The sequence below is a fragment of the Solanum pennellii genome, chromosome 1 (assembly GCF_001406875.1).
Source record: "Solanum pennellii chromosome 1, SPENNV200".
In the NCBI taxonomy this organism is placed as follows: domain Eukaryota; kingdom Viridiplantae; phylum Streptophyta; class Magnoliopsida; order Solanales; family Solanaceae; genus Solanum; species Solanum pennellii.
This window is the reverse complement of record NC_028637.1, coordinates 89207430-89232007: the sequence shown is the minus strand read 5'-3', so window position 1 is coordinate 89232007 and position 24578 is coordinate 89207430. Positions and strand designations below refer to the sequence as shown.

At 31.2% G+C, this 24578-nt stretch overlaps 4 protein-coding genes and 2 pseudogenes across 4 annotated transcripts; 5 read left to right on the top strand and 1 right to left on the bottom strand.

The window, feature by feature from the left end:
- The first annotated feature begins 601 nt into the window (after positions 1 to 601).
- LOC107013054 (basic 7S globulin-like) lies at positions 602 to 2480 on the top strand. The gene is made up of 2 exons (XM_015213043.2): positions 602 to 1178; positions 1514 to 2480. Exons 1-2 carry the CDS (start codon positions 668 to 670, stop codon positions 2293 to 2295), a joined length of 1293 nt encoding a protein of 430 aa, XP_015068529.1. The 5' UTR covers positions 602 to 667; the 3' UTR covers positions 2296 to 2480.
- A 4415-nt stretch (positions 2481 to 6895) lies between these two features.
- On the top strand, positions 6896 to 9097 carry LOC107030614 (annotated as a pseudogene).
- A 676-nt stretch (positions 9098 to 9773) lies between these two features.
- On the top strand, positions 9774 to 11343 carry LOC107029397 (basic 7S globulin-like). The gene is made up of 2 exons (XM_015230803.2): positions 9774 to 10292; positions 10384 to 11343. The coding sequence occupies exons 1-2, from the start codon at positions 9779 to 9781 to the stop codon at positions 11157 to 11159; spliced, it is 1290 nt and encodes a 429-aa protein (XP_015086289.1). The 5' UTR covers positions 9774 to 9778; the 3' UTR covers positions 11160 to 11343.
- Positions 11344 to 14399: 3056 nt separating this feature from the next.
- LOC107024705 lies at positions 14400 to 15458 on the bottom strand. The gene has a single exon (XM_015225692.1). The coding sequence runs from the start codon at positions 15456 to 15458 to the stop codon at positions 14400 to 14402; it is 1059 nt and encodes a 352-aa protein (XP_015081178.1).
- An 872-nt stretch (positions 15459 to 16330) lies between these two features.
- LOC107024695 lies at positions 16331 to 17856 on the top strand (annotated as a pseudogene).
- A 735-nt stretch (positions 17857 to 18591) lies between these two features.
- LOC107031480 (probable aquaporin NIP7-1) lies at positions 18592 to 20624 on the top strand. Its single transcript, XM_015232880.2, has 5 exons — positions 18592 to 18905; positions 19306 to 19530; positions 19877 to 20074; positions 20146 to 20207; positions 20318 to 20624. Exons 1-5 carry the CDS (start codon positions 18729 to 18731, stop codon positions 20514 to 20516), a joined length of 861 nt encoding a protein of 286 aa, XP_015088366.1. The 5' UTR covers positions 18592 to 18728; the 3' UTR covers positions 20517 to 20624.
- The last annotated feature ends 3954 nt before the right edge of the window (positions 20625 to 24578 follow it).

Below are 24578 nucleotides of genomic sequence, written 5' to 3'. Positions count from 1 at the left end.
CCTCAGCCCCCCCCCCCCCCCCCCCGAATGGGCACTATAGGGTACAAATTCAAAATAATCAAAAATCAATATAGATATCAAAAATCGATAAATGAAAATAAAAAACTAAGTATTCAACATATTAATTAAATTTACGTTTGCCAATTGAGATAAGGTGTCAACATCAAGAATCTCAAATACGCGTATAAATCTGGCCATGTGCATGAGATAACTCCATGCTGACTAGATTTCATTCAAAGTCAAAGTTTTGACTTGTGATGATATACGCTCTTCTATCCATTTTGCACACAGAAAGCATTAATTAAAAGGTAATTTAATTTGATTTTGTATTTTGATCTATTACTACTTTTCTTTTAATCATAATAATTTCTCTTTATATTTATTGAATAATTATCAAATTAAAATTTTTGTTATTAATTTCATTTTAATTTTCTAAATTGAACTATTTTTGATAAAATACGACATCTAAAATGGACTCGAAAGAATAAAAAGTAAGGAACCATTATAGAGCTTCATTAAATGTCAACGGAAATAAACAAAAGAATCCATATACACTATACTTGTCTAATGCTTCCATCTCTTACTATAAATTTGCAACTCCATACTAATAATTTATCATTGGCCTAATTATACCATTTGCTTCTTTTTCTTTCTTTGTCTAGCTAGCATGGTGACATTCAAACTTCCTTTACCTATGCTTCTTTTGTTACTTCTACTCAATATTTTTCAATGCTCAAGTGAAGTACTATACATTCCAGTCACTAAAGATGCATCAACCCTAGAATACACTATAGAAGTGGGTCAAAGAACTCCTTTAATCCCCATAAAACTCTTAATCAATCTTGGTGGTAGAAGTTTATGGGTGGATTGTGACAAAGGTTACAAAAGTTCAACTTACAAACCAGCAGTGTGTAATTCGACGCAATGCACTTTTGCCAAGTCACATGCCTGTGGGGATTGCATATTCAAACCTCAAGTGCAACCTGGATGTAGCAATAATACTTGTTACATTTGGGGTGAAAATCCATTGATTAATTCGTTTCACGATCGCGCTGAACTTGCTGAGGATGTATTGACTATTGGTTCTACTCCTGGTGTTCCTCTAACATGGCCACGCTTTATTTTCTCTTGCCTTCTTGATCAAGATATGATGAGACAATTCGCAAATGGAGTCACAGGTATTGAATCATATATTGTGTGTTTGAATGTCTTACTTAAAAAATTTAAAATTGTCTCATATACTTGGTTAATTGTTAAATTAAATTTATATGTATGTATTTTATCTTCTTTTATTTTTTTTTTGTTATATTCCACATTATTGAATGAACCTTAGAAGTACAACCATACAATTTTTTTTTGGACGATTTATACCTTTTTCCTTTTATTTAATTAGATATATACATATATACACACATGTACTTCAGGAATTTCAATTTTTTAAAACTATTTTATTTAGTTTTTTTTTTAAAATATAAACATTTTTTAATTATTGAATTGTATCATTTCTTACCAGGAGTTGCAGGTTTTGGACGTGAAAGTCCAGTTTCCATTCCCAATCAACTTGCTTTAGACTCTAGATTCACCAAAAAGTTTGGTATATGTTTGAGCTCATCTACACAATCTCGTGGGGTTATATTCATCGGTTCTGGTCCATATAATGTTTACAATACTAAAAAGATCGATATCTCCAACGATATTCTCTACACCAAACTTATCGCAAATACAAGGGGTGGATTTGTTACATCTGAAGAGTACTATATCCAAGTTTCATCCATTCGAATCGCGGGGCAAGACGTTCCACTGAATAAAACATTGTTATCTATTAATAAGAAAAATGGAGTTGCTGGGACAAGAATAAGCACAGCTACACCTTTTACAATTTTACACACTACCATTTATGATGCTTTTAAAACTGCTTTCATCAAGGCGCTTCCTAAGAATGTGACAATTGTAGAGCCTCCAATGAAACCATATGGACTTTGCTTTAGTTCGAAAAACATTAAAAGTAGCAACGTTGGACCAGATGTTCCTGTGATAGATTTTGTGTTGCATAAGCCGAGTGCGTTTTGGAGACTTTATGGGACAAATTCAGTGGTACAAGTTAGTAAGGATGTTATGTGTTTAGCGTTTGTGGGACAAGACCAAACATGGGAACCATCGATTGTTATAGGAGGACATCAAATGGAAGAGAACCTATTGGTATTTGACCTTGTAAGAAGGAATATAGGTTTCAGCTCATCACTCAAGCTTCAACAAGCATCATGTTCTAAGTACGATAATACCATTCCAGGCTAATTAGTAACGTTATAGTCTTATAATTTTCTATTTCAATAATAGTAAACGATATTGTCACTGTCCGTGCGTTGCACAGGTGTATGATCTATATCGTTTTTTTTGTATTCTTTTGAATGTCTTCAAGAACATAAAAAAGGATCAATGTACTTGTTTCAATATGAAGTAATACTTTTCTAATGACGTAATTTGGGGAATTTTTAACCAAACTAAGTCATTATATAAAACAATTTATCAAAGTAATATATTTTTCTAAAATTTTACAAAACTAGTATAAACGTATTTCACGGTAACGTTTTAGGGTATATTTTATTTTAAAAAAACTAACAGCATTAGGTTGATGTACGTTACTGTAAGTAATATTTTACTCCTAAAACATTATTTTCAGTAACGTTTTACTCCTAAAACGAGACTCATAGCAACATTTTAGGAGTAAAACGTTACTTACATATCAATCTGACGTCATCAATTTTTTAAAAATAAAATATATCCTAAAACGTTACTGTGAAATACGTTTATACTAGATTTGTAAAATTTTAGAAAAATATATTATTTTAGTGAATGACTTTATATAATGGCTTAGTTTGGTCAAAACTTCTAATTTGGGTGTATCACTAGATTTGTAGCCAAATGGGTACATTGTAAAAGGAAAGATAAATTATAAAGAAACCTTGTAGAAATGGTCAAAATCAAAATAATATTAGCACTTGCATATATTTCAATGATTCAAATTTATAAGAAATCAGTTATACGTCCATTGTATCAAGCCTTAGTGCAGCAAATTACTTTCCCTCATTTAGTATTACACCAAATTAAATAACTGAATTGCAAGTGTTAACACGAATTAAATATTTCACATGTGTATAACTACATAGTAATTTATATTTGTTGGTGTCTTGCCTTTCCCAATTACTGTCCGATAACATAACAATACAATAATACCTAAATCTAAACTTTTTCTTTCGATTTGAACAAAGAGAAGGTATACTAAATCAAGCAATACGAAGCATGGACATTAAATTTATCAATCAAATAAAAATAAAAACTATTGTTCATATCCCAAAATTAAAGATAGCGGACAACCAAATTCGATCTCCACCATTGAATTTCAAGAACTAGATGTTGAGAACTCCAAGAGTCTGTTTGGATGGGCTTAAAAGCTAGTCAAACTAACTTAAAAGTCAGTTTTTGACTTATTAGAGTGTTTGACAATTATCAAAATGACTTATTTTAAGTCAACAATTACTTATTTTAAGCGAAAAGCTAAAAGCTAGGTGGTTGGAGGTGTTTTTTTTTTCTTTCTAACTTAAAAGCATTTTATGTTGACCAAGTATATTACATTTTTGCCGTTAATTCTTTATTTTAATTATTTTTATTTTTATAATTATTAATATTATTATTTATATTTATATTATTTATTAATATTATTATATTTATTATTATTACTATTATTTTATTATTATTTATCATTATTATTATATTTTTATTATTATATTTTTTTATTATTATTGTATTATTTATTATCATTATTATTATTATTATATTTATTATTATTATTATTTTAATTATGTTTATCATTATTTTTATGATATTTATTATTATTATCATTATTTATTATTATTATAATATTTATTATTATTATTGTATTTAATATTGTTTTATTTTTATTATTATTTATTGTTGCTATTATTATTATTGTTATTACTATTTCTTACTATTATTATATTTCCTTTTTTTCTAATTATTATTAAATTTATCATTATTATTATTATTATTTATTATTATTATATTTATTATTATTATTGTATTTATCATTATAATTATTGTATTTATTTTTATTATTATTTTTTGTTATTACTATTATTTATTATTATTATTATTATTATTATTATTATTATTATTATTATTATTATTAAGTTGTTAGTCAGATTTTAGTAGTATCATTGTTATTTGGTTTGACATAATTGAGGTCCATGTTTCGATAAACTTAATTCCTTCAGTCTAAATGTTGGGGGCTTATTTCAGACAATAATTGTTCAATCATCATAGAATTATTAATTTCATTATTAAGACTTATTAAGCATGTATTTCATTCCGCAATTAATTAAAGTAAGGGAAGGCAGCACTTTTAAACTCCAAAAAATAGCAAATTTATATTACTAAAGATTAATACTAAAATGCTAAAAGACCAACACATTGTTATAACACATAACATATAACTCTGACTAATTTTCCCTACTCCAAAAATCTTTATGATATAACGCAATTTGGGAACATCTATTTTTTGAGATTTGAACTATGTACATTATGATAAACATTTTAAAATATAATTTTTCATCATATTGATTTAAGAAGAATCAAAACTATTAATATTCTGATGTAATTTATTTGAGAAGAATTAAAGTTATTAATATTTTAATATAATTTTTGAATTTTTTAAATTTTAAATTATTAGTTAACTTGGTTGAATTCAATTTTAAAAATACGTTGGCAACTCCAAAAAAAGAGAAGAAAAAAAGTGCTACTTGAATTATATGAAGAGAGTATGACGTTGTGCAGCAAAATATTAAGTATCATCACAAATTAATTAAGACTACGTTATAATTTTCTCTGAAATTAGTTGTAACTTTTTAAAATGTTGTATTTATGTAATTTCTCCCAACTTAAATAGTCAACTATAGCAAATTCTTCAATAAAATCACTTATGTTTATTTTTTTAGGGATAACCTTAATTTATGTCCGAAATTTCAGAGACACATTTATATTATATTAAGGTCCTATTACATCCCTGAATTTATTTTATTAATTATTTTCTACTCCTTTTTGGTCTATGTAGCACTATCTTGTGAGCTCAATGTTGGTTGACTTTTTTTCAAGCTAGTGCTACGTAGGCTAAAAAAGGATAGAAAATTACTTATAAAATAAGTTTAGGGGTAATAGAACTTTAGTATAGTATAAGTGTGTCTCTAAGATTTCGAGCATAAATTGAGGAAATACTGGTATATTTTCCCTATTTTTTATTAATAAAGTCACTTTAGTTAGATAACTTAATGATCTACACTGTCATGTCAGTACATGCAACAAATAAATACATAAACTTCCTCTCAAAATTTGATTTTATAACACTTATTTTCTTTGTAGTTTTATTTGGCTTCCTTGTTTTATTTTCTTGCAATAATTTTTAATCATGTTATCATTAACATAAAAATAATTTATATATGCCTCTCAATGTAGAAAAACTACGTACATATATAACGTATACAATTTAAATCGTGGTCTCTTGAAACTAACAGTCACATTTGGGGACAATCGACACCAATTCAAAATGCAAATATAACAAATATTACAATATTTATTTTTCACTTTAATTAATTGCTTCGGTAAATTAATTTTAGAGGAAACTAAAACTAAAACTAAAAATTGCAGCATGGTCCTTCCCGACAAGTTAGGCAACTATAAATTTTCCTTACTATCATCGTATTCACACAAACCAAACAAGAATGTTTCTCTTTTCTAGTTGTTATAAGAAAACAAACGCTTCAAGAACTTCAATAATGATACGAGGATAAAGATCCACGAAGGTTCGGTGTTGTAGTAAATACTCCTTCATATTTGATTAAAGGTTGCAAATTTGAATCCCTACGTATGAAATTGCATTTGTTAGAAAACACTTTATCTTAAATATAAAATATTTGATATTAATCAAATTTAATTAAATTCTAATATAAATATCACATAGATATTAATCTAAATTTAATCAGACTCCGATATAATTATGAAATAGACCTATAAATCTAAATTGAGAGGAGATATGAACATACGCGTATAATTCTGTTTCCTAGTCCACTTGGCATGTGCATGAGATATCTCCATATATATGCTGACTAGATTTAATTCAAAGTCAAAGTTGTGATAATATACTCTCCTCATCTTCATCTTACTGTCTCAGTAGAGTAAATAAATGCGTCCTACTTTGACATAATAGTGACAATTTATTTTTCTCTATGACATTTTATAATATTATATTTTATAAAATATTGATATTTATTTATTTCATTTTTATATAAATTTAAATATTTATTTATGCACATAACCAAAAAAAAGGTAATTTTTTAGAGTAGAAATAAGGATGCATTACAGAGTTTCACTAATGTCAACAATAAACAAAGATATTCAAACATATATAGGTGGGTCATAATAACTCATATATTGTCCATATTGACTATACTAACGTTGATTTTTTTTTTAATTAAAAAAGGGGAAGCTATACAAAACAAACCAATTATTATTACTTTCTCTGTTTCACAAAAAATAATCTGATTTAATTTGACACGGAGTTTAAGAGTATAAAAAGACTTTTGTATTTTGTGGTTCTAAATTAAAGTTAGATTAAATGTACAAAATTATCCCTTGATCTTGTGGCCTTAAACATGTCACGTGGAAAGCTGATTTCAAAATATTCAAAAAAGAAAGAGGTCATTTTATTTAAAACAGACAAAAGAAAAAAAGGTTATTCTTTTTTAAACGAATGGAGTACTATTTTACTGGTATATATTAGTATCCCTCATTGGTCCTAATTATATCATTTACTTTCTTTTTTTCTCTAGCATGATGACATTTAAACTTCCTTTATCTATACTTGTCATTTTTTTTCTATTCAATATTTTTCAATGCTCAAGTGAAGTACTATACATTCCAGTCACTAAAGATGCATCAATCTACAATACATTATAGAAGTAGGCCAAAAAACTCCTTTAATTCCCACAAAACTCTTACTCCATCTTGGAGGTAAAAGCTTATGGGTGGATTGTACCAATAGTACAACTCAAACAAGTTCAACTTACAAATCAGCTGTATGTAATTCTACAGAATGCTCTATGGCCAAGTCTTATGGGTGTGGAGATTGCAAATTTAGAAGTGAATTGCAGCCTGGATGCAACAATAATACTTGTTACATATGGGGTGAAAATCCAATCAAGAAAATGTATCATGATGGTTCTGAAGTTGCTGAGGATGTATTGACCATTGGTTCTTCTCCTGGGGTACTTGTCACTTCATCACAGTTTGTTTTCACTTGCCTTATTGATGCTTATATGCTCGAAAAACTCGCTGATCGAGTCACAGGTATCGAAATTAAAACTATTACTTTCTCCATTTCAATTTATTTATCTTATACTGTCGTTTTAGTCAGTTTGTAAAAGAAATATCTTTTCTTTTTTGACATTTTTAATTTCTAATTGTAAATTTCTATATGGTACGTTTAAGAGGATAAGATTAAATGACATTACGAACATTCTAATATAAGACACAAATTTTTCTTAAACTTGTATATCAAGTCAAAAATAAAAAAACAAAATTGAAACAAAAGGAACACGAATTAGTAAATACTCTTCTCTTTTTTTAATTAGAGTTGTGATTAAGTGATAAATATTCATTTATCACTAACCAAGAGGTTTCGATTCATATTTTGAATCCCATCGAATATGAAGTCACCTTTGATAGAGAGTGTTTTAGATGAAAACATCGTTCACGAGAACGATGATTCACTAATTGACCCGAGCGGAGTGGGGTGGGTGGGGGATGGGGATTTCATTATAAACACGTATAAGGGGGTGAAAGACATCAATTTGTACATGATTTTTTCGGACGATTTATATGTTTCCTTTTAAATCTATATTTTTGAAATTTTAATTTGCTTGACACTAATTTCTTATTATATCGGTTCGAAAAAATGATATATTTTGTTTCAATATATATACAACTAATTTATTTTAAATTTGTCATTTTAAGTTTAATATTATGAGATTTTCAAAAGTCTTATAACCATACAAATATTATTATATGTTTAAGGACAGCTTCTGATTTCAATTATGTTATGCCTCAACAGGAGTAGCAGGTTTTGGACAAACAACTCCAATTACTATTCCCAATCAACTTGGTTCAGACCCTAGATTTAGCAGGAAGTTTGGTATGTGTTTGAGCTCATCTACAACATCTCGTGGCGTTATTTTCATCGGTCCTAGTCCATATTATGTTTACAATCCTAAGAAGATTGACATCTCCAACAATCTTGCCTACACCAAACTACTTGTAAATAAGAGAGGATTTTTACTAACTGACGAGTATTATTTCCAAATGTCATCCATTCGAGTCGCGGGGCAAGACGTACCACTGAATAAAACATTGCTAATCATAAATAAGAAACGACATGGAACTGATGGGACAAGTATCAGCACAGCTATACCTTACACAATTTTGCACACTACCTTTTATGATTCTGTTAAAACTGCTTTCATCAACGCGCTACCTAAGAATGTGACAATTGTTGAGCCTCCTCCTATGAGTCCATTTGCAACTTGTTTTAGTTCTGAAAACATTAAAAACACGAATGTTGGACCAGAGGTTCCTCCTATAGATATCGTCTTCTACAAGCCGAGTGTGTTTTGGAGGATTTATGGGGCAAATTCGATGATACAAGTTAGTAAGGATGTTATGTGTGAGACAAGACCAAACATGGTTACCATCAATTGTGATAGGAGGATATCAATTGGAAGAGAACATATTGGTATTTGATCTTCCAGGAAGGAAAATAGGTTTCAGCTCCTCACTCAAGCTTAAACAAACATCATGCTCTGAGTACGATAACACTATTATGGACAAAGTACCATTCTAGTATTAATTTCATATTTCTTATAGTAATAACAAGTTTCAACTACTTCTACATTAATAATTATTTCCCTTACTTCTATTATGTTTATGTAATTTGCTCAACTATTGCAACTCATTTGTTAAATTTGAAATGATTCACTTGTGTTTCTAGAGCGCATATATACAACACAATACTTTGAGACGTTTAATATCAGGATGTTTTGATATATTAATTAAGGCATAATACATAAATATACCCTTTAACTTGGCTTCAAATCATATTTATGTTCTTCAACTTTGGATGTGCACAAGTAGACTTTAAACTTGTATAAAGTTGAACAAACAGACACACAAGTCCTACATGTCATTTTTTGTCCTACGTGGTTTGTGTCATGTAGGACTCATGTGTTTATTTATTTAAAAGTTGGATAGTTAAAATATCTGTTTGTGCATTATGCAAGTTGGAGGTCAAAATTAAAATTTGAAGCCAAGTTTGGAGTTCAATATATGTATTATGCCATTAATTAATACCACAAGAAGACTAGATAAACAAATTGAAACAGAATAAGTATTTGTTTTATCAAAGCTTTTCTTCGTAATCCTGCTGTTCCATAAAATATGGATCTCTTCTCCTTTTGTTTTTGGGTGCAGGTCCTACCATTCAAATTAGTCAACTTGGACATGTACATGTGAGACTCCATACTTCTCTAGACCACGCTGACTAAAATAATGAGCCATAAAAGAGTTTCACTCCCAAGGTCAATTAGAATAATAAAAGAGAAATTCATATAGATGTATAAATAAATTATAGCATTTGCTCTTTTTCTCTAGCACAAGAATGGAGACATTAACTTTTTTCTTCCTCTTATTTCCTCTACTCAATATATTTTTTCTATGTTCATGTGAAGTACCACAAACAACTTTATATCTTCCAATCACCAAAGATGCATCCACTCTACAATACATTACAGAAGTAGGTCAAAGAACTCCTTTAGTCCCCATAAAACTCTTTGTCCATCTTGCTGGTAGAAGCTTATGGGTGGATTGTGACAAAGGTTACAAAAGTTCAACTTACAAACCAGCTGTATGTAATTCCACACTATGCTCTTTTGCCAACTCACATGCCTGTGGAGACTGCCTATTCAAATCTCAACTTCAGCCTGGATGCAACAATAATACATGCTACATTTGGGGTGAAAATCCCTTGATTAATAGTTACATGGATCGCGCAGAAATTGCTGAAGATATATTGGCCATTGGTTCTACTCCTGGTGTTCGTATCACTTGGCAGAGGTTTATTTTCACTTGCGTTGAGTCCTATCTAGCAAGACGCCTAGCCAATGGAGTCACAGGTAATATATATATATAAAGAAAGCTAAATGTTTAACCTATTTGAGTGAAGGACACTTTTTGATTATTCAATTGTATTATATTTCTTACCAGGAATTGCTGGTTTTGGACATGAAAGTCCACTTTCTATTCCCAATCAACTTGGTTTAGACCCTACATTAAACAAGAAGTTTGGTATGTGTTTGAGCTCATCTACAAGATCTCGTGGAGTGATTTTCATTGGTTCTGGCCCTTATTATGTTTACAATCCTAAGAAGGTCGACATCTCAAAGAATCTTGTCTACACCAAAGTAATCACAAACAGGGGATTTCTGTTATCTGAAGAGTATTATATCCAAGTTTCATCCATCAGGATTGCAGGACAAGACGTGCCACTAAATAGAACCTTGCTATCTATTGATAAAAACAATGGAGTTGGTGGTACCAAAATCAGCTCAACAATACCTTTCACAATCTTGCATACTAGTATTTACGATGCTGTTAAAATTGCTTTCATCAAGGCACTTCCAAAGAATGTAACACTTGTAGAGCCTCCTATGAAACGATTTGGAGTTTGCTTTAGTTCCAAAAACATTAGAAGCACTAAGGTTGGACCAGATGTTCCTCTGATCGATTTTCTCTTGCACAAACCAAGTGCATTTTGGAGGATTTATGGAGCAAATTCGGTTGTACAAGTTAAAAAAGACGTTATGTGTTTAGCCTTTGTTGGACGAGAACAAACATGGGAACCATCGATTGTGATTGGAGGACATCAATTGGAAGAGAACTTGTTGGTATTTGACCTTCCAAAAAAGAAGATAGGTTTCGGCTCCTCACTCAAGCTCAAACAAACATCATGCTCCATGTATGATAATATCATTCAAGCATAAGAGCCCGTTTGAATTGACTTATTTTAAGTGTTTTTAATATGAAAATATCTATAAAGAACTTATGTAAGGTAGTATTTTTAAGTCAAGAAGACAAAAATAAGTGAAAAAAAACAACTTTAAGGCTCTATGTACCATTCTAGTTTTCATATTTCTTGCAATAAATAATCGCTACACATCTATTTTACATTTTTTTTTCTACTCACCAACTTAGTTTACAAGCACCAATGATCTAGTGCTAGAAAATATACTAACTGTCAAAACTTTGAAATAGGATGTTCAAGCTATATTGAAAGCTTGAGACTCATCGATGGCTGCTTCTCTTCTGATGATACATCAAGGATGAAGAATAGAGAAAGAGGAACTATAAAGCATTATTTGTGAGGATCTGAAAAACTGATTCATTCCTTCTGTATGTGTACATTTATAATAGATGATATGGAAAATATCTAACAAACTATCTAACAAACTACAGCTGTCAATTAACTAACTAAGTAACCAACCTAACTAACTAAGTAACCAACTTAATCAGTAAGTAAACTAATCTATAATCTAATGCACTGTAAAAAGAGTAAAAATGTAATATATGTATATACATTATTTCAATACCCCCCCTCAAGTTGGAAGGGGTGTAAGAACTGCCAACTTGTCAAGAACAGCTGCATGCTTAACACCAGTGAGAGCTTTGGTCAGGACATCTGCAAGTTGATCAGAAGTAGGAGTGTGATGTAAAGAAATGAGACCTTCATTCAACTGATTTCTCACGAAATGACAATCTACTTCAATATGCTTCGTCCGTTCATGAAAAACTGAATTCTTTGCAATATGTAAAGCTGACTGGCTATCACAATAGACAGCAATAGGAGTGGATAAAGGGACAGTAAGTTCCTTGAGAAGTCTGTCTAACCATACCAATTCACCAACAACCTTCCGGATGGCCCTATATTCAGCCTCAGCTGAAGACAAGGAGACAGTCTCCTGTTTCTTTGATTTCCAGCTAATGGGGCAATTTCCAAGAAGAACCAAGTAACCACTAACAGACCTCCTAGAATCAGGACATGAAGCCCAGTCAGAGTCGCAAAAAGCTCTGATGGTATAGGAGGGATCATTAGACATGAAGAGGCCCAAAGTAGGATCACTTTTGAGATACCTTAGTAGATGAAAAACAGCTTTCAGATGTGGTTCTCTTGGAGCTTGCATAAATTGACTAAGATGTTGAACACTATAAGCAATATCAAGTCTAGTGTTAGTGAGAAAATTCAACTTGCCAATCAGCTTCCTATAATAGGTAGGATCTGGTAACAAAGTCCCTTCTTTAGCCTGTAGTTTCACATTTGGATCAAGTGGTGAAGTAAAACTGCTGTAAGTAATGCAGTCATACTCTTTGAGTAACTCAAGAACAAACTTTCTTTGAGCATGAGTATACCATCAGTCTTGTATAATACTTCCAACCCCAAGAAGTAATGCAATTTACCAAGATCTTTGATTTTGAAGCTGTCATGTAAAAATAACTTGAGCTATTGGATTTCAACTAGATCAGTTCCAGTAAGAAGAACATCATCAACATACACTGCTATGAAGATAACAGAGTGATCTGTCTTTTTATAGAAAAGAGAATAATCATTCAAGGAGTGTTGATATCCCCTGGAATATAGAGCCTGAGCTAGCTTGTCATACCATTGTCTGCTGGCCTGTTTCAGACCATACAATGACTTTCTCAACTTGCAGACCATGCTAGAGTCACTGAGAACCAGACCTGGTGGAGGTTGCATGTAGACCTCTTCATGAAGATCTCCATGAAGGAAAGCATTATTAACATCTAATTGGTAAATGTCCCAGCCTTTTTTAGCTGCAGTGGCAATCAAAGCTCTCACAGTTGTCATTTTAATGACAGGAGAAAAAGTTTCAGTATAATCAATACCAAATTGCTGAGTATATCCCTTCACCACCAGCCTGGCTTTGAACCTTTCAATACTACCATCTGCTTTATGTTTCACTTTGTACACCCACTTACATCCAATAGCTTGTTTAAGTGGTGGTAGAGGAACTAGATCCCAAGTGTGATTGTCATGCAGAGCATTAAACTCTTGAGTCATTGCCTTTTGCCAGGCAGGATTGATAGCAGCCTCTTCATAAGAAGAAGGCTCATTGTCATGACAAACACTCTCAACAAGATTCTGACTATGATGGTTCAATGATTCAAGTGCAACATGTTGGTTTAAAGAAAACAAAGCATTGAGGGATTGAGATGCAGGTTTCAAGGGATGTACATAATCATTAAGGTGGACATGAATCTTAGATGTCCTGGTAGACTTTCTCTTTACATGAGCATGTTTGGTAAATGATGGTGTGGAATCAGTAAGTATAGGTTCAGGAGGATTTGTTGGCAAACAACTAGGACTAACAATTGGAATAGTATTGTGTGGTGATATAGGAGACATCTGAATGGTAGTATTGGGATGACAACTTGTATTACTTGACACACAGTGCATATGCTCCTCATCACAATCATTATCGTAAAAAATAACATCAGGAATATTTTTACATGAATCAGTAAAAGAAGGCAGTTTAAAAGGAAATATGCTCTCATGAAAAACAACATCTCTAGATATATGTATCTTCTTAGTGGCTAGACTTAGGACCTTGTATCCCTTGGTTCCAAAAGGATATCCAACAAACACATGAGGAGTAGTTTTAGGATCAAATTTGTGATTGAGATTTTTTGGAGTAGTGGGGTAACATAGGCAACCAAATACTTTCATGTGGGAATATTCTGGTTTTCTTTTCTGTAAGAGTTCAAAAGGGCATTTGGTTTTGAAGTGAGTTGTGGGAAGTCTATTTATTATATAGGTTGCTGTGAGTAGACATTCTCCCCAATATTTAATTGGAAGTTGAGATTGGAACAAGAGTGCTCTGGCAGTCTCCAACAGATATTTGTGTTTTCTTTCAACAACACCATTTTGTTGTGGTGTGTATGGGCAACTCTTTTGGTGGATAATGCCTTTGGACTGAAAAAACTGATTGGCTTCTATGTTTGTAAATTCCAGACCATTGTCTGATCTAATAATTTTGATGTGAGTATTGAATTGGTTTTCAACAAAGATGACAAATGCTTTAATAACTTGCAGGGCATTACTTTTGCATGATAACATGTGTGTCCAAGTACATTTACTATAATCATCCACCATGGTAAGGAAGTATTTATACTTATCATGTGTTGCTACATGATATGGACCCCATAAATCAATGTGAAGCNTTTGCAGAAGGTCCTTGAGCATGTACTACTTTCTTACTTTTCCAATCAGAATTGTTGTTGTTGTTCCTTTGGTTCCTTTCATTCTGATAGTTCTGATTGTTTTGGGGGTAACCATGAAGCTTGTAGCACTTTTCTTTAATGTGACCTGCTTTCTTACAGAAATCACATATAACTCTGTATTTGTGAGAAGATTGACCAGCCTGTGGTGAATAATTGGTTCTAAAACCACTTCCACCATCATAATTTGATTTAGAACCAGTATCATTATTTGCATTATATCCCCTAAATCTTGAAACACCAGCATTAAGAGATGTGGAGGCAATGCTTAACTGATTACCAGGTTTAATCTCTCTTTGTCTTTCATCTTGGACAAGCAGTGAAAAAGCTTGTGGCAAGGAAGGTAATGGATTCATCATCAAAATACTGCCTCGTACTGCAGTGTATGCTTCATTTAACCCCATTAAAAATTGTATAAGTCTCCTGTCCTGTTCTGCCTTGTGTACACTCTCCTTTGCACCACAACTACAAGCACAATTACATTGTGTTTTCACATTTAAACTACTCAACTCTTCCCACAATTTCTTCATTTTTGTATAGTAACCAGTAATGTCAGAAACTCCCTGTGACATATCATTGATTTCCTTTTGAATTTGATATAGCTTCGCACCATTGGTTTGATCATATCTATCTTCTAACTCCCTCCAGAGTTCAGCTGCATCATTCACATATTCAACACTATCAGCAATCTCTTTGCCTAAAGAGTTCAAAATCCAGGATGTGACCATATTGTCACACCTTTCCCATAAACGAAAATTTGGGGAACTACTGGCTGGCTTCTCACACTCGCCATTAATAAATCCAAGTTTGTTCTTTACTGATAAAGAACGCAGTACACCTCTTCTCCAAGATCTGTAACCAACTCCATCAAACAGATTTGATACAAGCATTGCACCCGGATTATCAGATGGATGCATGTATAATGGACTGGATGAATCAATTCGAGGAATGGTGGTAGTAGTAGCATTGGAATTGGTATTGGTAGTCATCATCGACAGTTATCAATTCGTAAACAGTTGGATGAAGAAAAAAAACAGAAGATTAAGAAGCTTTGAGATTTTCAATCGAGATGAAGGAACTCACACAATCTGCAGATCGACAATGCACGAAGGATTGATTACGAAGAAACATCAACCTCGCTCTGATACCATGTCAAAACTTTGAAATAGGATGTTCAAGCTATATTGAAAGCTTGAGACTCATCCATGGCTGCTTCTCTTCTGATGATACATCAAGGATGAAGAATAGAGAAAGAGGAACTGTAAAGCATTATTTGTGAGGATCTGAAAAACTGATTCATTCCTTCTGTATGTGTACATTTATAATAGATGATATGGAAAATATCTAACATACTATCTAACAAACTACAGCTGTCAATTAACTAACTAAGTAACCAACCTAACTAACTAAGTAACCAACTTAATCAGTAAGTAAACTAATCTATAATCTAATGCACTGTAAAAAGAGTAAAAATGTAATATATGTATATACATTATTTCAATACTAACATAATAAATTGAAGACAGAGTTTGGATCAGCACACATTATTAAATTCAACGTAACTTGGCCATGTGGGAGAACTCCATATTTAATTTCTCGTTTGGATCACACTGAATCAAAATCGAAGTCAACGAAATAAGCTGGAACTATTGTAGAGTTTCACTCCCAAGGTCTAACAGAATAAACAAAATTGAGTCATATTTTCCTTATACTATACTCCCTCGATCATACGTGATACTAATTATTTTTTTTAAGTTTGTTCGATAAAAAAAAGATTCATTTCTAAACAAATGTTATGACATGTTTAAATGCTATAAGGGAAATAAATTGACAACTCTGTATCATTCTTATTATACCAAACATGTTGACATTCAAACTTTCTTCATCTTCCAACATCTACACTTCCATCCTCTTATTTCTTCTACTACTCAATATTATTTGTCTATGTTCATCTGTCGTACTACCTCCAACCCTAGTCCTTCCGGTCACCAAAGACTCGTCTACCCTACAATACATTACGGTAATAGGGCAGAGAACTCCTTTAGTACCCGTAAAATTGACAGTACACCTTGGTGGTGGAAGGTTGTTGGTGGATTGTGAAAGAGGTTACCACAGCTCAACTTACAAACCGGCTATTTGTAAGTCCAAACAATGTTCTTTTGCCAAGGTTGAGTCTTATTCCTGTACTGGAGATTACACCTGCCTGTCTAAATCAGCTCGACCACGGCCTGGATGCAACAACAATACTTGCCATTCTTTTGTTGTAAATCCTGTTATTAATACTTACACGTACAGTGCAGAACTCGGTGAGGATGTGTTGGCAATTGGTGTACAGCCAATCACCCTTGTCTCTCGCCAAAGGAGTCACAGGTAATTGAATTATATTACATGTGTCTGTCTCATCTAAGAAAAATACTTTATCTGGTTAGAGAGATCATATATACCTTTTAATTATTCAATGTATCTGATCGCGGGCATGCCCTAATTCTCAATTATATTATGTGTTAACCACAGGAATTGCAGGTTTTGGATACAATAGTACAATATCCATTCCTAATCAACTTGCTCTATTAGACTCAAGATTCACCAGGAAGTTTGGTATTTGCTTGAGCTCATCTACAAGATCTAGTGGAGTTACTTTCATTGGTTTTACTCCATATAATGTTTGCAATCCTATGATTGATATCTCCAAGAATCTTGTCTATACCCCACTAGTCGAAAATACCTTGACCACTTCAAAGTTTTCAGAGTACCATGTCAAAGTTTCATCCATTCGAATGGCGGAAAAAAATGTACCACTCAATAAAACATTGTTAAAAACTAAGCAAGGAGTTGGTGGAACAAGAATTAGCACAACGACACCTTTCACAATTTTACACACTACCATTTATGATGCTGTTAAAACTGCTTTCATCAACGCGCTTCCTAAGAATGTAACAATTGTAGAGCCTCCTACAAAACAATTTGGACTTTGCTTTAGTTCAAAAAACATTAGCGTTGGACCAGATGTTCCTGTGATCGATATTGTTTTTCACAAGAAGAGTGCATTTTGGAGAATTTATGGAACAAATTCAGTGGTACAAGTTAATAAGGATGTTATATGTTTAGCATTTGTGGGACAAGATCAAACAAGGGCACCATCAATTGAGATAGGAGGATATCAATTGGAAGAGAACCTCTTCATATTTGACCTTATAGAAGGAAAGATAGGTTTTAGCTCTTCACTCAAACTTCAACAAACATCATGTTCTAAGTACGAAAAAACATCATGAACTTTTATTTTGATTTTGAAGTTTTCATGTTCCTTTTTTCCTTTCTATGCTCGTTGGTGTTAAATCCTATCAACACCTATCTCTTTTTTTTTTGGTTTTTTTTTGTTTCCCACTTGGTGTCCGGAGTCCACATTGGAGCTCCGACTAAATATGAATCGCGCACTGCAGGGCTCATTTGGAGATGGCGCTCCCAACAGGATTTTCTCCATACCAAAGGATCAACATCTATCTCAAATACTCTCGGTTGGAGATATTTATTCTTTTTCCCTTTATTTATTTATTGTCTAGAGAAAGTGTCATTATTAATTTGTTGGATAATATCAAAAATATTATACCATGTTTGACTTCGTAATACTAACTTCTCTCTTTGTAATTATAAATATATATAAAAAAAATACAATCTCCTCCCTTATTTAGGCATTATAAATGTATCCATCATAGCTTGAGTAAATGACATTAGGTGTGGTTAGGTTTTATAAGATAGGAGAAGGGGAAAATATGAGTGGGAACAAGAATGGTGACAAACAATATAATCTTGATCGATATAACTTGTTTGATTTAATACTTAGTTAATTCTTTTATATTAATGTAGTGTTCTCTCCTGTGATAAATAATCGAGTAAGGGAAAAATCTTAAAGAGTTTAAACGTGTAATCTCATGATAATAACAAGTCAAAGGCTTATTTAAATGAAATAATGGACACGCTAAAATGCATGAACAACCTTTTCCATACTTTGGGAGTGACACAAGAAATGTGTGTTGATTTTTCAGTTGAACTTACACCTTGTTATATACTTAAAGATTATAAAACTATACAAAGAAACTTACAATATATAACAAGTGAATTAACGATAAATTATCTATTTTACATCATCTTTACCTTGCATTAATTATTTGATTACTTTATAAACGATTCATTATGCAACTTATGAATTAAACTTACTTTTTTCATGTCCACAACACACAAAGGGAGAGATTATTAGTTAAATGATCATGAAATTGCCTTCTTACGAAAATGGTTTATCCGTCGAATTTCAAGTTGATGCATCAACAAGTGAACAATCTACATATGATCAAGAGACCACATCAAGCAATGTAGAGATGTTGGAGAGGAGAAACGTTTGCAACTCAATACTAGGAATTGATCCAATCTTCCTTCGTATGGTTAGCATGATCGTTAATTTCTGGTCACTTCATGATTTAACGATGTATTCATGCAGATCAGTGGAGATATCAGAAATTTTTAACATTTATATGTATATAAAATAACTTTTTTAAAAAAACTATATACATACATTTTGTACATTTCTCTATATTCACAATATAAATTTGGACAAAGGATGTTGATCTGACCATCCTTTACTGACGTGGCTACCATTGATCATGCAGATCTAACATATAAGCATTAGGTGCATGCCAATGACGTATTGAACATCCTTCTATACATGTATATTAAACATTAAACATGCTCAGAGAAATTCCTAGCTTCACCAATGCACGTTTAAAAATAGCAAGTATAATTAACCAAATGAAAAGCTCAATTATTTTTGGATAATTTTTGTAGGTTTTGGCAGAAGCATTAGGGACATTTTTGCTAATGTTTTGTATATGTGGTATGATGGCAAGCATGGAAATAATGGGAGTGCAAGTGGGACTTATGGAATATGCAACCACAGCAGCACTAACAGTAGTAGTTGTAGTCTTCTCTATAGGCCCTATCTCTGGGGCTCATATTAATCCTGCTGTCACATTAGCATTTGCAGCTGTTGGACATTTTCCATGGTCCAAGGTTTGTAACTCTTTTTAAGTTTTTCAGATTCTTATAATAGTCATTTTCATTTTCTTCCTTATGGTCTCAAATTCGAGCCCGAGAATAAAGAAATCAATAGTAGGAAACGTTTTCCTTATATAGATTTATTACACAATGCAAATCTAAATTAATTGAGCGATATGATAGAATTTTGAATATCAGATAATTATATATATATATATTTATTAAAAGATTGTATGTTTGAAGTCATGGTAATTAAAATGAAGGACAATAATAGTCAAAAAGTTAATTTGTTATAGTAAAATTAATCAAGGTATCTTAATTTTGAATTTAGGTTCTTATTTTCTAAAATTATTTTTTTTAGGTTCCACTTTATGTAGTGGCACAAGTGGGAGGTTCAATATTGGCTACATATACAGGAAAATTGGTGTATGGATTAAAAGCAGAATTTGTGACAACAAAACCTCTACATAGTTGCACTTCAGCATTTTTTGTGGAGCTTTTGGCAACCTTCATTGTTCTCTTCCTAAGTGCATCATTGACAAATTATGATCCTCAATCAGTAAGATAACACTTAAAAAATATTTTTCGATTTTTCGTTACTTGTTAATTAAATATTTTTATCGTTTATAGACAGGACCATTATCTGGATTTCTTGTTGGTGTGGCCATTGGATTGGCTGTCCTAATTTCAGGGTAATTTCCCATTGCATGTCATATATGATTTTATAAATATACGTTATACTTAAAACTCGAACATATAAGATAGTACGATTTATATATTTTTGTTCGATTGTGAAATGCAGCCCTGTTTCAGGAGGATCAATGAACCCAGCACGATCGTTAGGACCAGCAATTGTTGCATGGAAATTTAATAACTTATGGATATATGTTATAGCCCCAATTATAGGAGCTGTTGCAGGAGTTGTGTTTTATCGATTTTTACGCCTTCAAGGATGGTCTTGCAAACCTAATTCTACTCCAACAACTCATCAACATATATAAAGTCCATCTAACTAATAATTTTAGCTTAGTATAAACTTTAACTTATATTTTAATGGTATTATTTGTGGAAGTTTTCTACTCAATAAAATGTAGGTTTGATTCTTGCAATTCTTCTTTTCCTTATGTAGGTAGAAATTAAGTTACTAAAGTATATGTATATATATACATTCTAATTAGAGCATTGATGTGGTATACATTATATGTTCTTGAATAACATAATACATTGGTGACCTCAAGAATTTGCCACTATTGGAAAATAGAGAATTATAATAGCTTGAGTGTTGGATAAAGTCTGTGCATATTAGTCACTTTAGTTTCACTCTTTGTATCAAATTTGTCACTATTTATATCAAATAATATTAACAAATATTACTTAAATATATATAGACATATTCAAAGAAATTTATTTGTGTATTTTTTATATCTTGTATATTTGGTTTGTATAAATGTGTATATCTTTTTGGAAATGAAGATTCCAACGGCTGCTTTTTAAGTTTGGAGTATGAGTTTATCTCGCACCTAGACCCAAGTCCTTCTTGGGTAATTGTATAGGTGACAAATTTGTTTTTAATAAAATAGTTGCATGATATTGTATAAATAATTATGTAATACATTGACATCGTTGAGATATCGATGGAGAAATGAGAATTCGGTCTCCTTATATGGACTTAGACAAACCTACCCTCATTAGCTAGCTTTTGGGGTTGAGTTAGGTCCAGGTGTCTTAACATGGTATCAAAGTCAGACTCATCCAAACTTGTTGTTCACCGATTATGGGGCTCCATTTAGAACTGTTCACGCTCTAGTTGAGGTCTGGGCGTGCGGGGGGAGTGTTAAGATGTCTCATATGGGTAGAGGGATGAGAATATGATCTCCTTACATGGATTTGGACAAAACTCCCCTCCTGAGCTAGCTTTTGGAGTTGAATTTAGGCGCAACTGTCATATCTTAACAGATATTGTATAGTATATAGTATTATATACATATGCGGTATAACTATAAATCCGAAATATATACATTTATAGACACTATCTATATAATATTTATGCATTGCAGCAGTTCATCTTTCCTCAATAGGCCAAATTATTTTTTCAATCTCAAGCAATTCAAATTTACTCTTAAGTAGATCTTTCTCTTGATATTTTGAGTCTTTTAATATATTATTTATTTGAGACGATTTATGTTGTGATTGGTCAAATTTTAAAATTTGAGCTGAAGTATTGTATATGCAGAATTTAACTACAACAAAAATAACTTTTAGCGGCATTAAATATTGACATTAATAAAGAGTGTTAAAGTCTGTATCGGCATTAGTTAAGTGTCATTAGAACCAATGCCGCTAAAAATATATTTTTAGTGACAATTAAAAATTAATTGCTACTAGTAATTATTTTTTATGTAGTGTTATTTGCTTGACTAATACAATAAAACAAAATAACATGTAAATGTTATTAATGAGCTTAAAATATAAGTGAAATTCAAAAAAGAATCTTCAAAAGTAGGTGCAATAAAAGAGAATTTCAGTGTTTTTTCCTTCCGCTGAAAGAAAAAAAAGACTCTTAGCCAAAAAAAAATACATAATAAGGGGTTGAAAATAGAAATAACGGAAAGGGGCTAAAATTATCTCTAATTTATTCATATATTTAAAAATCCTTTATTCATTTTTTAATTTAAAAATACTCTTAATACTTCCCTTTTTAATCTAAAAATATGCTTCGATTATTTTTTGATTCACTTATTTCTTTGAAAGATATTTTTAAATTTTTTCTCTATATTCAAAGGTATTTTTAACTATTTTATGTAGAAATAAAACTTCTTGAGCAAATTGTCCTTCCGTAAGAAAAGGTGGTCAATAATCTTTATCTTATGTCATCAATGATAATTGAAATTCTTATGGGTAAAAAAAATTTAACTCAATATTTCTATTTTATAATATAGGGGGGAAAATTTCACTACAACAAAAATGATCATTAGCGGCATTTAATTTTTAATTGCGGCTAAATATGTATTTTTAGAGGCAATTGTCACTCTTTGTATATGTCCCTAAAGCCTTTAGCGATATTGATTCTAATGGCACTTAACTAATGCCGATAAAGACTTTAGCACTCTTTATTAGTTTCAATATTTAATGCCGCTAAAAGTTATTTTTGTTATAGTGTTTGTATTTTTTTATTTTCGTTCAGGATCTGGTTCTCACCTTGAAGTCAGTAATTTTAAATTTACGCAGGAAAGTCATGGGATAAGGTGCTCTCTAACAAACACAATTTCATACTTAAGAGACTTGAATAACACAAAATTATGATTAAAGATAAAAAAAAATACTTATTACTTCGCCACAATCTTCGTTTGCATAATTAATTCTTGTGAACGACTGAGGAAGAACATTTTTAGTGGCTGACGTTAGGATGAAAGACCAAATAATGCAAATAAGAGCACCAAAAATTAAAGACAAGAGTTAAAGACATAGTCATTCTTCATATAGTTGCATGAAAACTACACAAAAGAGTAGTGTGTAACATTGATTCATAAATTTAAATATTAGCAATTACATAAAGTGTTAAACCCAATTTTTATTATCCCGATTAAAATTAGTCAGGAGTATTACTAGTGACTAGTAATAGTTAGAAGTAAATCAGTTTTGTTTGACCAATAAATTATAAAAATATTTTTGGATAACAATTAGTGTTTGATCAAACTTTTCAAAGAGTGTTTTTAAATGATTTTTTCTCAAAAAAGTGTTTTTGGGTGAAAAACTAATTTTTAAAAAACTTCTAAAAATTAAAACGACTTTTGTTGCCCCCAAAAAATAACTTAATTTCTCTTTAAACTTGACAAACACCTCAATTTTTAAAATAAACGCTTTTGATCTCTCAAAAACTTGTATTATATATATATATATATATAGTAAGTCAATTATTAAATTATATCCTATATATTAACTTTTTGGTAATAAATGTGTAAAGTGTTAAAACGAGAATTAAAATGGAACTAAGAGGGTACAATGGGTCATTGGGTTAGAGAGTGTAACTTGCAAAATGCAACTATACAAATGATAGTTTAAATAGTCCAATAATACTGATGTACTATTAATTAATGTTAAACTGTGTTCTCAATCAACATCAAAAACAAATTTAATGTTTCTATAATATACTTTCTTTTAATATTAGGCACTAATTAAACTCGTAACTTAATACAATATTATTGTTTCACACTTCATCATCACAAATGGAGAAAGGGGAAATACTAGGCATTTTGTTTATTAATAATTGCTCAAAATTGAACAAAGGAATAGTCAATGGGGTGGGGGTTTGGTGGCTGGAGCATTGGATGAGTGGTGAAGCAATAATAAACTTGAATTGTTACTTATATATACAATTTAATTTTTTTCAATTGTTATCAAATAAGTTAGTCTTTTATATTTAATAAAATTATTCGTCAACACAATTTTATTGTTACTATCATTATTGACTTAAAGTGGAGTTCTACGAAAGATTGAAGTGGAACTTTTAGACAATATAGCATTTGTTATATTGATGACCTCAACTATGACCAATGATTTCTTTTGTGGTTGCTAATTAATTATATTTGTTGCATTATTATTTTTTTGGGTCCATTTGAAGGCTACCTTTTTATTTATTTTTCTCTCCCAAAATAAATAATTAAAAGAATCACTCTCGAGAACAAAAAAAGAATATACTTGATATCCTAGTCTTAAGGAGCTACCCATCACATCACAAAATAATGACATAAAAATCATTGGTACATTTCTTGCAAATTGTTAGCTACTTTGCTATATATTCCATTATTTTCTATTGGGCAAGGAAAAATAATGATACAAAGGATTTTTATTTTTTTTAGAATTTCTAGAAATGCCTTTTCTTTTTTTTTTTGATTAAAATGACCGACTATAATCTAGAAATATCATGTGTATTAATTTTTTGTTGTTGTTGAATAGGGACAATTTTTTTTTCTACTAATAGAGAATTAAAGTTTGAATATTACAAAATCGAAAAGATAAATCTCAGCATGGTCCCTTTTCCCACAATTATGGACATTATGGAC